Source organism: Arvicanthis niloticus, chromosome 5 (assembly GCF_011762505.2).
Source record: "Arvicanthis niloticus isolate mArvNil1 chromosome 5, mArvNil1.pat.X, whole genome shotgun sequence".
Taxonomy (NCBI): domain Eukaryota; kingdom Metazoa; phylum Chordata; class Mammalia; order Rodentia; family Muridae; genus Arvicanthis; species Arvicanthis niloticus.
In genome coordinates this window covers 9751244-9763393 of record NC_047662.1, presented here as the reverse complement: position 1 = coordinate 9763393, position 12150 = coordinate 9751244, and the positions used below count along the sequence as shown (strand labels likewise).

The 12150-nt window shown below is 47.5% G+C and overlaps 1 protein-coding gene across 1 annotated transcript in view; it reads right to left on the bottom strand.

Moving 5' to 3' along the window:
* The window catches only part of Tnfrsf8 (TNF receptor superfamily member 8), a 31887-nt gene extending 19945 nt beyond the window's left edge, over positions 1 to 11942 (bottom strand). Inside the window, exons 1-6 of the mRNA XM_076933787.1 lie at positions 11818 to 11942; positions 11485 to 11560; positions 6793 to 6909; positions 4808 to 4951; positions 1384 to 1474; positions 904 to 1070 (exon numbers count right to left, since the gene is read on the bottom strand). Coding sequence (XP_076789902.1) covers positions 904 to 1070; positions 1384 to 1474; positions 4808 to 4951; positions 6793 to 6909; positions 11485 to 11560; positions 11818 to 11892 — 670 coding nt within the window. The 5' untranslated portion in view covers positions 11893 to 11942. The remainder of the gene's footprint in view (positions 1 to 903; positions 1071 to 1383; positions 1475 to 4807; positions 4952 to 6792; positions 6910 to 11484; positions 11561 to 11817) is intronic.
* Between the last annotated feature and the right edge of the window lie 208 nt (positions 11943 to 12150).

The following is a 12150-nucleotide window of genomic DNA, read 5'->3' as shown; positions in this document are numbered from 1 at the left end:
AAGACAAAATAAAAAGTAAAACTACCACCAACAAAGGCAGAATAAGAATTAGCATGTCCCCTGAGGGCCTTTGTGGAAAATGCGAAGAGCACAAGCACAAAGGAAGGGCTTGGGGCCAGACTCACAAGCCATCAGAGTTAAACAAAACCAGGAATATACAAGTGTTAGTCCAAGCTCAGACTGGGAGATGGTTCCATCTGCAAGACGCTTACTGTGCAAGTCTGAGAATCTGAGTTCAATGCCAGCAGCCAGATACAAAGGCAAGCATGGTGAAGCACACTTGTAGCCCCAGAGAAGACAAGTGGAGCCTGGGGACTCATTGGTCAGTCAGCCTAGATTAATCGCTGAGTCCTGAGTCAATGAAAAGCCCTGTCTCAAAAAAAAAAGGTGCCTCCTATGGACTCCCAAGGTTGACCTTTGACCTTCATGAAGATCAATATACATATATAAATACACATACACACACACACACACACACACACACACACACACACACACGGGGGGGGGGGATTTATTATTCACTAGTATTTCCAAGCCCCAAGTTGTAAACACCCCAAACCTCCAAGAACTGTCTAGAATAGCACAGGCTGTTTGCTTTCTCAGAGGGGCGAAACAGCAGCTGGGTCCTCAGCTATGAGAGCCATAAAGACCTTTAGGGGCCATGGAAGCCATGGCCTGAACCCGCCTGTTCTGTTCTGTCACAAGCACCCTGAGTACAGGGCAGGGACACACAGCCCCTGCCCCTGGCATGCAGGGCACTCAGAAATTCTAGGACCTTTGGCTTTTGAGCGTCAGCCTCAGGATGAACTTCATCCTAGATGTCCTTCTGTTTCTCTGCATACCTTGGTACCCTTATCAGACAACACCCCCTGGGAGACTGCCACTGCTTCAAGTAAACAGTACCTGGATCTGGACTGGGCTCCCTTGTTTTGGAAGAGGAAGACTCTGGAACCTTCACCAACTCAGCAGCTCCTTCCTGCACAAGGTTGGTGACCCTTTTTGGCAGCAAGGTCCTCACACTGTCATTGGCTGGGGACTCTAGAGTAGGCGTGGCCTGAGGAGTGGCATGGCTGGAAAAGAAGCCAGACATAGGTAAGGATGACTTCACAAACCAGGGAGGTCTGGGTTTGGGGATTAGCTGGGTTTGGGGAAAGTCTCCTGCCTCAGCAAGAACCAAATTCCTTAGACCTGGGTCTCTCATAAGCACTAGGCAGGGCTAGACACACACAGTAGTGACTCGGACGACTGGTGAGCTTGACAGAGAAGCACCTTGGGGTTCTGCCAGCCTGGGCTGATCCCATCCACGCACCCTGTGTGTCACAGAGATAGAGTAGCCCATCCAAAGATCACCTGGAGAGGAACAGAAAGGAGGCCAGGAGTCACCTAGTAAGTGTCTTGCAGTCATCTGGATTGGAGCAATTGGGGCCAGATCCTGGGGAAGGCAGCTCACAGATAGTTTCCTTTTCTGCTGTGTCTGCAAAGGAGACAGCAATGGCTTCAGAACAGACACTGAGGAACCCAAAGTCCCAAGGAGCAGAACTGTCACCATCACATGTAGAGTTATGGATGAAGTACTTACTAGGAGAACACAGTGGCTATCCAGAGACAGAGATGCTGGCTTTTCCAGCATCTGCTCACTCTGGAGTGAGGAGAATCTATCCCTTCACCTGGATTGGTCAGTGATACTCACAGATGCATACTTACATACAGAAACACATAGATACACACACTTACAGAGACACACACATACAGTCAGACACATACAATGCCCCCCAGACATACATATATAGAAAGACACACATATACAGAGACGCACAGAGGGACAGACACAGTAAGACACACAGAAACACACAGACATACCCACAGAGACAGACAGACACACAAGACAGGTACAAATAGACACAGATACACACACACACAGAGACACACGCACAGACATACACAAATAAATACACATACAGACACACACACAAGACACAGACACACACAGAGACACATAGACAGACGCAGGCACACATAGACAGGCATACATAGACACAAACACACACACATAGGAACATACACAGAGACATATACACATAGAGACATGTGGAGAGACAGACACAAGCACAAACAGTCACAAATAAATACACACAGACCCAGACACACCCACAGACACAGAGACACCACCAGATACTCCTGGGTTTGCCCTCCATCTCTATCACATCCTTACTAAGCCAGGCAGTCAAGTGATCATAACAGTCTTCACTGAGCTGCTGTTTATATAAACAATCACATGTCAACATGTCTGTCATACTAGGTAATAAACAGTAAGTGATCAGTCAAAAGCATGGACTTTCTCACACCTCATCGCCGAGGTAGTGACCCACATGAGTTGGAAGACGCCCTTACAGCTTCAGTGGAGGTGAACACTGCAAGGTCAGCAGTGTGATGCAGTTGACAAGGCTCAGCTGAGCATCTAATCCTGGCAGGAGGAGGGTGTTCTCTGTGTTCTTGGACTACTCAACTGCTATCCCTGGGTGTCAAACTCCCCACCCACAGAAAGGAGCTGATGAAATCTGCCCTGCAAACACTTGATGCTTTCAGAGAAAGTTTATAATATCTTTGAGTGGTTGGTTATCTGTGAGCTGTGTGGAAACAGAAGTTACCCTCCCCTTTCACAACCGGAAATCTTACATCCCCCAGAGCTGCCTTCTGGAAGAGTCCACAGGGGCTCCAGAGATGAACAGAGTCAGGTGGCTATGGTAAGGCCACCAACAGAATGTACTGTGTCATTATACCAGTAGTGCACACCTTTAAGCCCAGCACTTGAGAGGTGGGCAGCTCTGTGAGTTTCAGGCCAGCCTGGTTTACATAGTGAGTTTCAGGCCTGCCAAAAGCTACATAATGAAATCTTGTCTCAATAAAAGGAGGGGTGCATGTCTTGAGAGATGTCTTAGTAGTAGTTAAGAGCACTGGATATTTTTTGAGGATGGGGTTCAATCCCCAGTTCCTCTTGTTGGCTCACAACCTTCTATAATTCCAATTCTAAGAAATCTGATACCCTCTTCTTGTCTCTCTGGGCACTAGTCATGCATGTGGTACACAGACATACATGCAGGCAAAAACACTCATATACATAAAAGAAATAAAAATCAAAATAAATCTGGGTGTAGCGGCACATGCCTGTAATCCCAGCAGTCAGGAGTCTGAGGAAGCAAGAGCAGAAGTTCAAATCCAACCTGGGCAACAGAATGACTCTGTCTCAAAAGATGAATAAAGAAATTAAAAAATTAACTTTAATAATATCTTAATTTGTTCTAGGCGTATTGCTTCTTGGTATAGTAGTACTTGCATACCATGTAGGTCCTTGGGTTCAGTACCCAATAAACACACACACACACACACACACACACACACACACACATACACACAAAACACATACTCTTGTGTCCATGCATGTATGCACTCATACATGCTCAGCTCACACATGTAGTACCCACACTTGGAAGGATAAGGCAGGGGATTACTGTGGTTTTGAAGCCAGTCTTGCCACAAGACATCCTGGGTTACAAAATGAGAGCAGATCTCAAAAGGTCATAATCCAACAACATATTGATCTATGTCAGTTGGTAATCAACATGAATATAACAAGAAACATTGTATTCTCACTTACATGAGCATTATACACAGAACATCTTTACTTAGACCTGCCACATTTTAAGCTTTTTTTTTTTTTTTTTTTTTTTTTTTTTTTTTTTAACACGTCAATGGCAGGGCTTTAGAGACAGGCCTCTGTTGCCCCCATGTGGCAGTCTTGTGAACTCCACCCAGGCACCCTAGCCCTGCTAGCTGGAAGGCTGAAGATCTATCTGTCTGACAGACTCTAAGGTACATCCCCTCATCTTATGAGCAGGGAGAAAGAGTTAAAGGAGCTGGCCCATCCACAGGTGAAAAGCTTCGCTACAGCCCAGTCCTCAGCTACCTTGCTGATCGCAGACAGGGGCAGTTAGTTGCCACAGTACAGAGCATTCTGTGATGCAGGCATTTGGAAAAGAGCCCATGAAACCAGGAACCGGAAATGCCAAAAACACAGGTTAGAGAAAAGGCTCTGCAATTTTCACCCCTCACTGTCGGTTTGTCCCACCAGGAGTTTTTGCGACTGTGGTGTCCTTTTTGCATCCTCACCTCCATGTCTCCCTTCTAGAAAGCACACAACCACCCCCACCCCCCCTTTTCGAGAACAGAGTCTCACAATGTAATCAGTCTAGCCTCCTAAACACCACCTTCAATGGCAACCAGTGAGGATCCATGATTTTTATCCCTTCCTTTGACCATGAACCCCTTCCTTGTCTTGTCAAAAAAATCAGAGCTTGGAAATGGTAAGGCCTGATGTCATGAGGCAAACTGGGAAAAAACACAAAACAAAACAATTTCTCTGCCTTGACTGTTGTCCAATGCCTCGGTACCTCACTCTCCTACAACATGTCCAATTCTGAAGCAGGGAAGTCAGCTCTAATTTGTCAGAAAACTTCCAGGGCAGAGACTTGAGGCTTCCTCCTCACTAGTGGACCACTAGAGAATCATCCCTCACCCCAAGCTTCAAATGGACCCACAGCGTCCTTTAACCAGGCCTGAGCCTCCGCCAGTAGAGTATCTCTGACAGGATGCAGATGTGAGAAGTGAGCAGCAGAAACCCCGGATGCTGGACACATCACAGCACAGAGAGAGAAGCTTCGACCTGTTTGTTCTACAGTGGTGGGAGGGTTAGGGGGCCTGTGGCAGGTACAACAGTAGCTGCTAAGGAGCTGTGAGTAGGGACACTCACCTGGGAACTTGACAACCTTCCCTTCAAGACACTGGAGTTCGCAGCGGGCGCAGGAATTGACAGCTGGCGTGCAGCAGTGCGTACCAGGCTGACACTCACAGATTCGAGGAGAGTTCCCAGAACATGGTGCCTTCTCCACAAGGCCTGAGGGACACAGAGAGGGTCATGGAAGGGAAGAGGGAAGCCAAGGGTGAGAATCCAGTGTACACAGGGACCATCAAGGATGAGGGTAAGATGCCATATACTCTCTGTCAGACTGGCCAGCTGGCACTCTATGCCTCTTCTCAGTTCTCCTGATGTGTATGAAAGGGCAGTGTGAGGGTGACCTTCACCTCCAGCCTCCAGCCTATATACTTGCACACTACCACACAGATTACAAACAAATAAATGTGGGGCTGGGCAGGTGACTTAGTGGGTAAAAGCAGTTGTTCTTTGAGCAGAAGGTCCTGAGTTCATATCCCCAGGACCCATGTAAAAAAACTGAACTGAGGGGACCCTACATGACTGCTGCAGAAATAGGAAGACTCCTAGGGCTGGCTAGCCAGCCAGTGTAGCTGAATCAGTGAGCTCCAGGTTCCGTCAGAGTCTCTGTCTCAAAAAGGAAGTTGGAGAATGACTGAGGAAGACTCCTGACGTCAGCCTCTGGCCTCCACATACACATACAACATGCATGTGTGCATATATAAACATGTATATAAAATAAATAATGTCCCAGGATATAGAAAGAACTGAAAGACATGTCACTGTGTGATAAGCCATTCTGAAAAGACTTCACTCTGTGATTTCACAGACCTCCAGCAAAAAATGAGGTTTTAACCATAGAGGCAGGAGAACTATCAGTGGTTGTCATGTTGAGGAGGATGGAAAGATAAACGGCAGAAGCATGGGGAGTTTCAGGAAGCACCCTGTATGTTCTGGGCACAGACACACTGTCCATGGCCAAATCCCACACCATGTGCACCCCAGCTGAATCAGGGTGAAGAATAAACTTGGCAATACATATCCACACTAGCTCATCCCCTGTGCTGGAGTCTGACTATAAAAAGGTTTCCTCTGAGAGAGATGGCTGTGGGGTAAACCACTTTCTGTGAAAGCATAGGACTTGGGTTTCATCTCCAGAACCCATGTTTTAAAAGATGGGGGTGGGGGTTTGGAGAGATGGCTCAGTAGCAAAGAATACTGCTTGCCTAATCATGCTAGCATGATCAAAGTCCTGAGTACCATCCTCGCATAAACTAGTCATGGCAGTGCACATCCGTGATCCCAGTACTCAGGACATGGAGACAGAAGAACCCTCACACACACACACACACACACACACAGACACACACACATACACACAGACACACACACAGACACACACACACAGACACACACACAGACACACACACATACATACACACAGAAGAAAATACAATCTTCAGAAAAAACTTTGCATGCAATAGATAAAATACACATTTTAAAAAAGACACTGAAAGCTTTTTTTTTTTATTTAAATGATTATTAGGTTTCGAGAAAAATCTCAACACATCTTGCAACCTAACCATCCACACAAAACCAAAAGAAAATGCCAGGCCCTATCACTAAACATAAGCGATTAATATTAGAAGAATCTATTTCAGGAACTCTCCTGGAAGCATCCCCTTCTTTGTTAAGAAAGAATGCATCTCTTGATGCCAGGGCACTGGCACAGGGCACAGAAGGCTGCTCCAGGAAGGCCTTTCACATTATGAATCCTCAGATTCTTCACTATAGAAACAGGTTAAGAAAAGGGTCCTTCAGGAGGCATTGTGATGATGCCTGTTCTCTCTCCAGGGAGCACACTACATCTTTCTGGAAAGTATGGATGCAAAAGATGGCTGCTGGTATCAATCTTCAAATCCAGAGAGGTAAACTGAGGTAAACCAGGAGATCAGATCTTGATACTTCCTGCCTCTCAGATTCCCCACTGAGACACGTTCCAGGGAGAGAGAATAGGTTCTCACCTGGCAAACAGGTCACACAGGCGGTGCACTTCCCATCCTCATTGATGTAGTAGTCAGGATCACACTTCTTCCTGCAGTGGATAGGACCCTGTGGGCATGGCTGTGTTGGAGACAACCCTGGGAAGAGTAGCAGAGAAGTTCTAGGCTAGGTCACCTTGGTAACAGGCTGGCCTTCTACCCAAACCCCATGGACCTCATTGGAGGTCACTGAGAACAGAAGGGCAGCCCAGGTATGGGGAAGACCCAACATTTCTGTGCTGCCACCTGACAATCTGTGACACTGGACAATTGCAACGACTTCATTCACACTAACAATACGATCTGTTTCTCCTAGAGTGGACAAGAGTGAGGGGTCAGTGAAGATCAGCAAGCACAGGCTGAGTGCTGGCTGTTACTCTCAGAAGATGTCCTGACTCTCTGAGGGAACTGAGGGAACTATGGAGAGTTAAGACCATGAAGATACTGACTCAAGCTGACTGAAAAGCCCTGGAATCACCCAGCAAGCAATCTTCCTCCCATCCTTTGAGGACAGGAGATGCAGGATGATGACCGAGGCAAGGGATACATATCTGCCAGGTTCTGTCTGCTCTGCAAGAGCCTGGCATCTCTTCTCCCCCCTTCCCCCCTCACCCCCCCACCCCCCTGTCAGGTATGTTTCCCACTGTTTCGCCACAGATTGAGCATGTGACCCAGGTGGGCTAATCAGAACATTTCATTTTTTTGCATCATCGCCTCAGAATAGGCACGTGACTCCAACAGACCAATCAGAGAGTGCTATGTTTCTCACCATTATGATTGGCTCAATATGGGCACATGGCCATCAGACCATCAGCCAATAAGTCCCATCTCTTCAGAGTTTTCAAGATGGATTCTTTGGCTTTTACTACTGAATATATGCTTAAAATTGGTTAAATCTGACTTGGTGGCATATTCCTTTAATCATGACTGGGAGTTAAATTCCAGTATTTAAATTGCCTAAAATACTTCCAGACTCGCCAGGATGTTTCCAGCAACCCTTGGGTCTCCTGTTGCAGGCCCTGGATCATATTTGGTGAACCCATGTTTGGCTGACTCATAAAAAGAAGCTGAAGAGACACCAGGGCCTTCACCATCCCCTGAACAAGCCCTGGGGTCCAGAACGCCAAGGAAGGCCGAAGGGGCACAGGGTTGAGCTTAGGCTGAGTTTACTAGCAGGTGATTGTGGACCATTCTCAAGTTCCTTCCTTGAGTTCTTACAGGGTTCATGAGCTACTGTGGGTAAAGAGACAGGCCTCCATTGTAGTGGCCTGAACCATAAGTGCCGTTGGTCATTTTATGATGCAGGCAGCGGGCTTGTCACCACAGTTATGTAAGCAGAGAACTGGGAAGTGGCTGTCAGGAGGTGGCAAGGCACCACCCCTCTAGGTGAGGAGAGATGCGAGAAGACCTCCCGGCCTCTCAAATTCAAAGGTCTCCCAGCTTCCTCCACCAGCCCACCCACGTGCAAACATAGCTGAGCGCTGATTTGAGAGGGCAGGCAAAATGTCAGAAATTTCCCCAAAACACGGAAGAAGGGGTTTTTCTGGTTTTCCTCTGTGGCTTGTCCGGAAGCAAAGGGTCAATAAAACTCCAGCAAAACGCCCCGCCCACCACGAAGGCCCTAGGTGCTCAGCCTTTTGTAGCTCTGAGCCTTAGAGGAAGTGAGAGGCGGGAGCAGCCCCTCCCAGCTGTTAAGTGGAGAAAGCCCAAGACCTAGGGGTCAGGCTCACAAGTGTCTTTCTCTCAGTGACTGGAACTGTGGCTGCAGAATGTCATAGCACTGTGGCCACACCTCTCTGTGGCCGCTGAGAAGAGAAATGCGAGGAGCCAGTCCCTTGTAGCAAAGGAAGGCTCCTAGAGGTAGTGTCTCAGAGCTGCAATAGGATTGAGATAGCAGAAAGGGACTGAAAAACGGGAGAAGAAGCTGAAAGAAATGACCTATTCCAAGAGTGATCTCGTCTGACCAGGCCAGCCCAGTCAGTCAACAGGTTCTCCAGCGCAGGAGTGAGGATTAAAAAGAAAAAAAGATGATTAGACAACATTGTAGCACGACCCCAGTCAGTTCTGAGGCTGAGGGTGGGTTTATTTTTTTTTCCCAATTTGCTTTTAAACCATTTTCATTACATGCAAGTATTTAGGTCAGTTCTAGGTTGAGGAACTAGCAATACAATAAGTGCACATAGTCAAGGAACAAGCAAGGCAATAAGCAAAGTCCCATGATCACTCCGGTGATTACTGTTTCTAAGGGCTTGTCAGGTTCTAAGGGCTTGTCAGGATGACCAAAATATCTGAGCCTACTTCCTTGTCCTAGCCAACAGTCATATTCATGCCTGAGGCCTACTTCTTTGTTCAAGCCTAATATTCAAATTCCTGACTGAAATGACTTCTCTGTCTTAGCCTAAAGTTAGATTCCTACCTGAACTTACTTCCTAGTCATGGCCCAATGTCAGATTCCTACTAAAGCCCATTTTCTTGCCCTTGGCTAATGTCAGATTCCTGCCAAGCAGCCCTAAAAGCTCTCCACAATCCTGCCATTGTTTCGAAGGGTGGGCGGGAGGAGGGGATAGATGAGGAGGGAAATGGATGAGAGGCTGGGGAGGTGGGAGGACACCCCCATGGACTAGAATTGCTCACACCCCACAATTCTAATGAAACCCTTAACTTCGGTTTGGAGAGACAGAGGTTTAGGAGCTCATTACAGATAAAGGAGCCCACCAGAAGCCCTAAACCCATGGGATGGGTGGGTCTCTTTGAAAAGGGGAGTAGTACACACCATAGGAAGGTGGTTGGGTCAGACTGTAAACAAGAGACCTGGACAGAAGCCTAATCAGGCCAGAACCTTGTTCTTGGGCCTCCAGTTTCTACCTAGGGGAAAGTAATGGTCTGCAGGACCCCAAAGAGGAATAGGCAGGAGAATGAGCTGGATTGGGGAGACAAGTAGAGGGAGGGAAGGAACCCAAGAGAAGCTGGGTATAGTGGCACAGGCCTGGGGGAGGGGGAGAAGCAAGAGGATCAGGAGTTCAAGGCCAGCTTCCGATGCACAAAAAGTTCAAAGGCAGCTTAGACTATATGGGATTCTGTCAAGGACTCATCACAAGAACATTTAATATTTTTTTTGTTGTTTTTGTTTTTTTTGTTTTTGACAGGATTTCTCTGTGTAGTCCTGGCTGTCCTGGAACTCACTCTTTAGACCAGGCTGGCTTTGAACTCACAGAGTGCCGCTTGGCTCTGGCTGGGATTAAAGGCTTGTGCCACCACCACCCAGCTCAAATAGTTTTTTTTTTTATGTATATGTGTGTTTATGAGTGCATGTCGTGTGTGTGTGTGTGTGTGTGTGTGTGTGTGTGTCCTCAGAGGTGTCAGATCCCCCTGGAGCTGAAGTTCACAGGCAGTTATGATCTGCCTAATGAGGTTGTTGGGAACTGAACCTGGGTCCTTTGGAAGAGCAGGAAGTGCTCCTCTTAAACACTGAGCTATCTCTCAAGCCCTGCAGAAATATTTTTGAATCGTTTTTTTTTTTGGGAATAGACATTATTAATTTTTTTTCTCAGATAGCCTGTGCAAGACTGCTTCATCAGAGAACACAGGGCTAAGAGCAATTAGCTGTCCAAGAATCTCACCTAGCTCCAGCCACATCCCCAATGGCCCTGTACAGTACTGCCCACACCCACCTCCAGACATTGTGCCTGGGAAGCATTATAGGCCTGGGTACATGAGCCTACTACTTCTCACCCACAGGAAACTCTCCAGACACGGTGACCTACCTCTGATGCCTTGCTGTCCTAAAAGCAGGGGGCAGTTACACCGAGCCAGTGACAGAGACTTCCTACCACCCTCAACTGTCATAACTAATGTTTCTTTCAAGCAGACATCTATTCCGGGATCTCAGAGACAGCACCATGGCTGCACCTCATACTCCAGTCATCAATGACGCCCCCCCCTCCCAACGTGGGCTTAAGACTTTTGATCATAGCCACAGGGGGATCAAAATGGCTCATAACCCTTTTTCAAATCTTCAAGCCTGAAGATTGTTCCAGACGGATTTCCTGAAATTCTTCTAGAACTCACACTATACTAGGGGTGGGGGAGCATTCCAGGAAGCCAGCAGTGGTTATAGGCAAGCTCTGTTCCCCAGAAAGTTGCAGCCCAGAGCAGCCTGGGATGAACACATGTGCTGGCTCGGAGCAGACAAGAACCGTAAAGGTCAGGGTGAGGTAGTATACTCTTGCAGTCTCAGCTCTGTTAATGCTGAGATAGGACAGCAAGTTTATTGCTGCCCTTGAAAGAGAACCCAGATTCAAGTCCCAGCACTTACATGGCAGCTCACAACCACCTGTTCCCAGTGGACTGGACACCCTCTTTTAATCCATGCAAGAGCTTGCATGCATGTAGCACAATACATAAATCCAGGCAAAATACTCATAAAATGAGGGAGGAAGAAGGAAACGTCTTGCATCCTTGTGGCGGCAGCAAACATAGCCTGGCTAGCAGGCAGCCTTGCCCTTCCCCAGACTGTGACATTAGAGATGGCCTTTAGAAACCTGTAGCTAACCGTGGCCATGACCATCTTTGCCACCTTCTATCCAGCCCTCCTCAACCCCCGCTTTTCTCCAGTTCCCCTGTGAATATCATACACTAAAACCATCTCCCTCCTGCCTTCAGTATCCCACTCACCTGAGGGGCACTGGTAACTGCAGTCCCCGGGGTTGTAGCTGAAGTCTCCGGCACAGGTGGTCTTGCGTGGTCGATCCTGGAGGACCAGAGAAGCTGGTGAGACAAGGCCAGACTTCGAACCTTAATTCCACCCTACAATCCCAGCTTGGTGTCCACTCACTGTCAAGGCTGACACCTACTGTCTTAGAGATCAGAAGAAATTCCTGACTCCACATTTTCCCACAGGGTTAAAGGCAGCCTAGATGCAAATGGAACACCCAGGAGTTTCTGTACCCTCCTCTGCACATGGTTTCCTCCCCCTTCCTCCACCAACCAGTTATCTCTCTCAGCTACCTTTAATCTATCAGCCATAGCAGCAGCTGGTTCCACCTGAATACCCCTCCAGGGGACTGACAAGTCTCCCACCATGTCTCTGGGACAACCACAGCAATACAAACATCTGGCAAAGTTTTATATGAGCTGAAATCCTACAGACGCAGATGGAAAAGTACCCAGATCCCAAGAGACAGGCAGGATCTTGCCCACACCCAGCATACTCAGATTCCCCCTCTGAAAACAAAACACGAACCCACCACATTAATTAATGTCTATTAATTAATTCTTTCTCCTCTTGAATTTGACAAAGGTCAAACTGCTCAGCCTGTTCCTTTGCAACTTTCTGTTTTA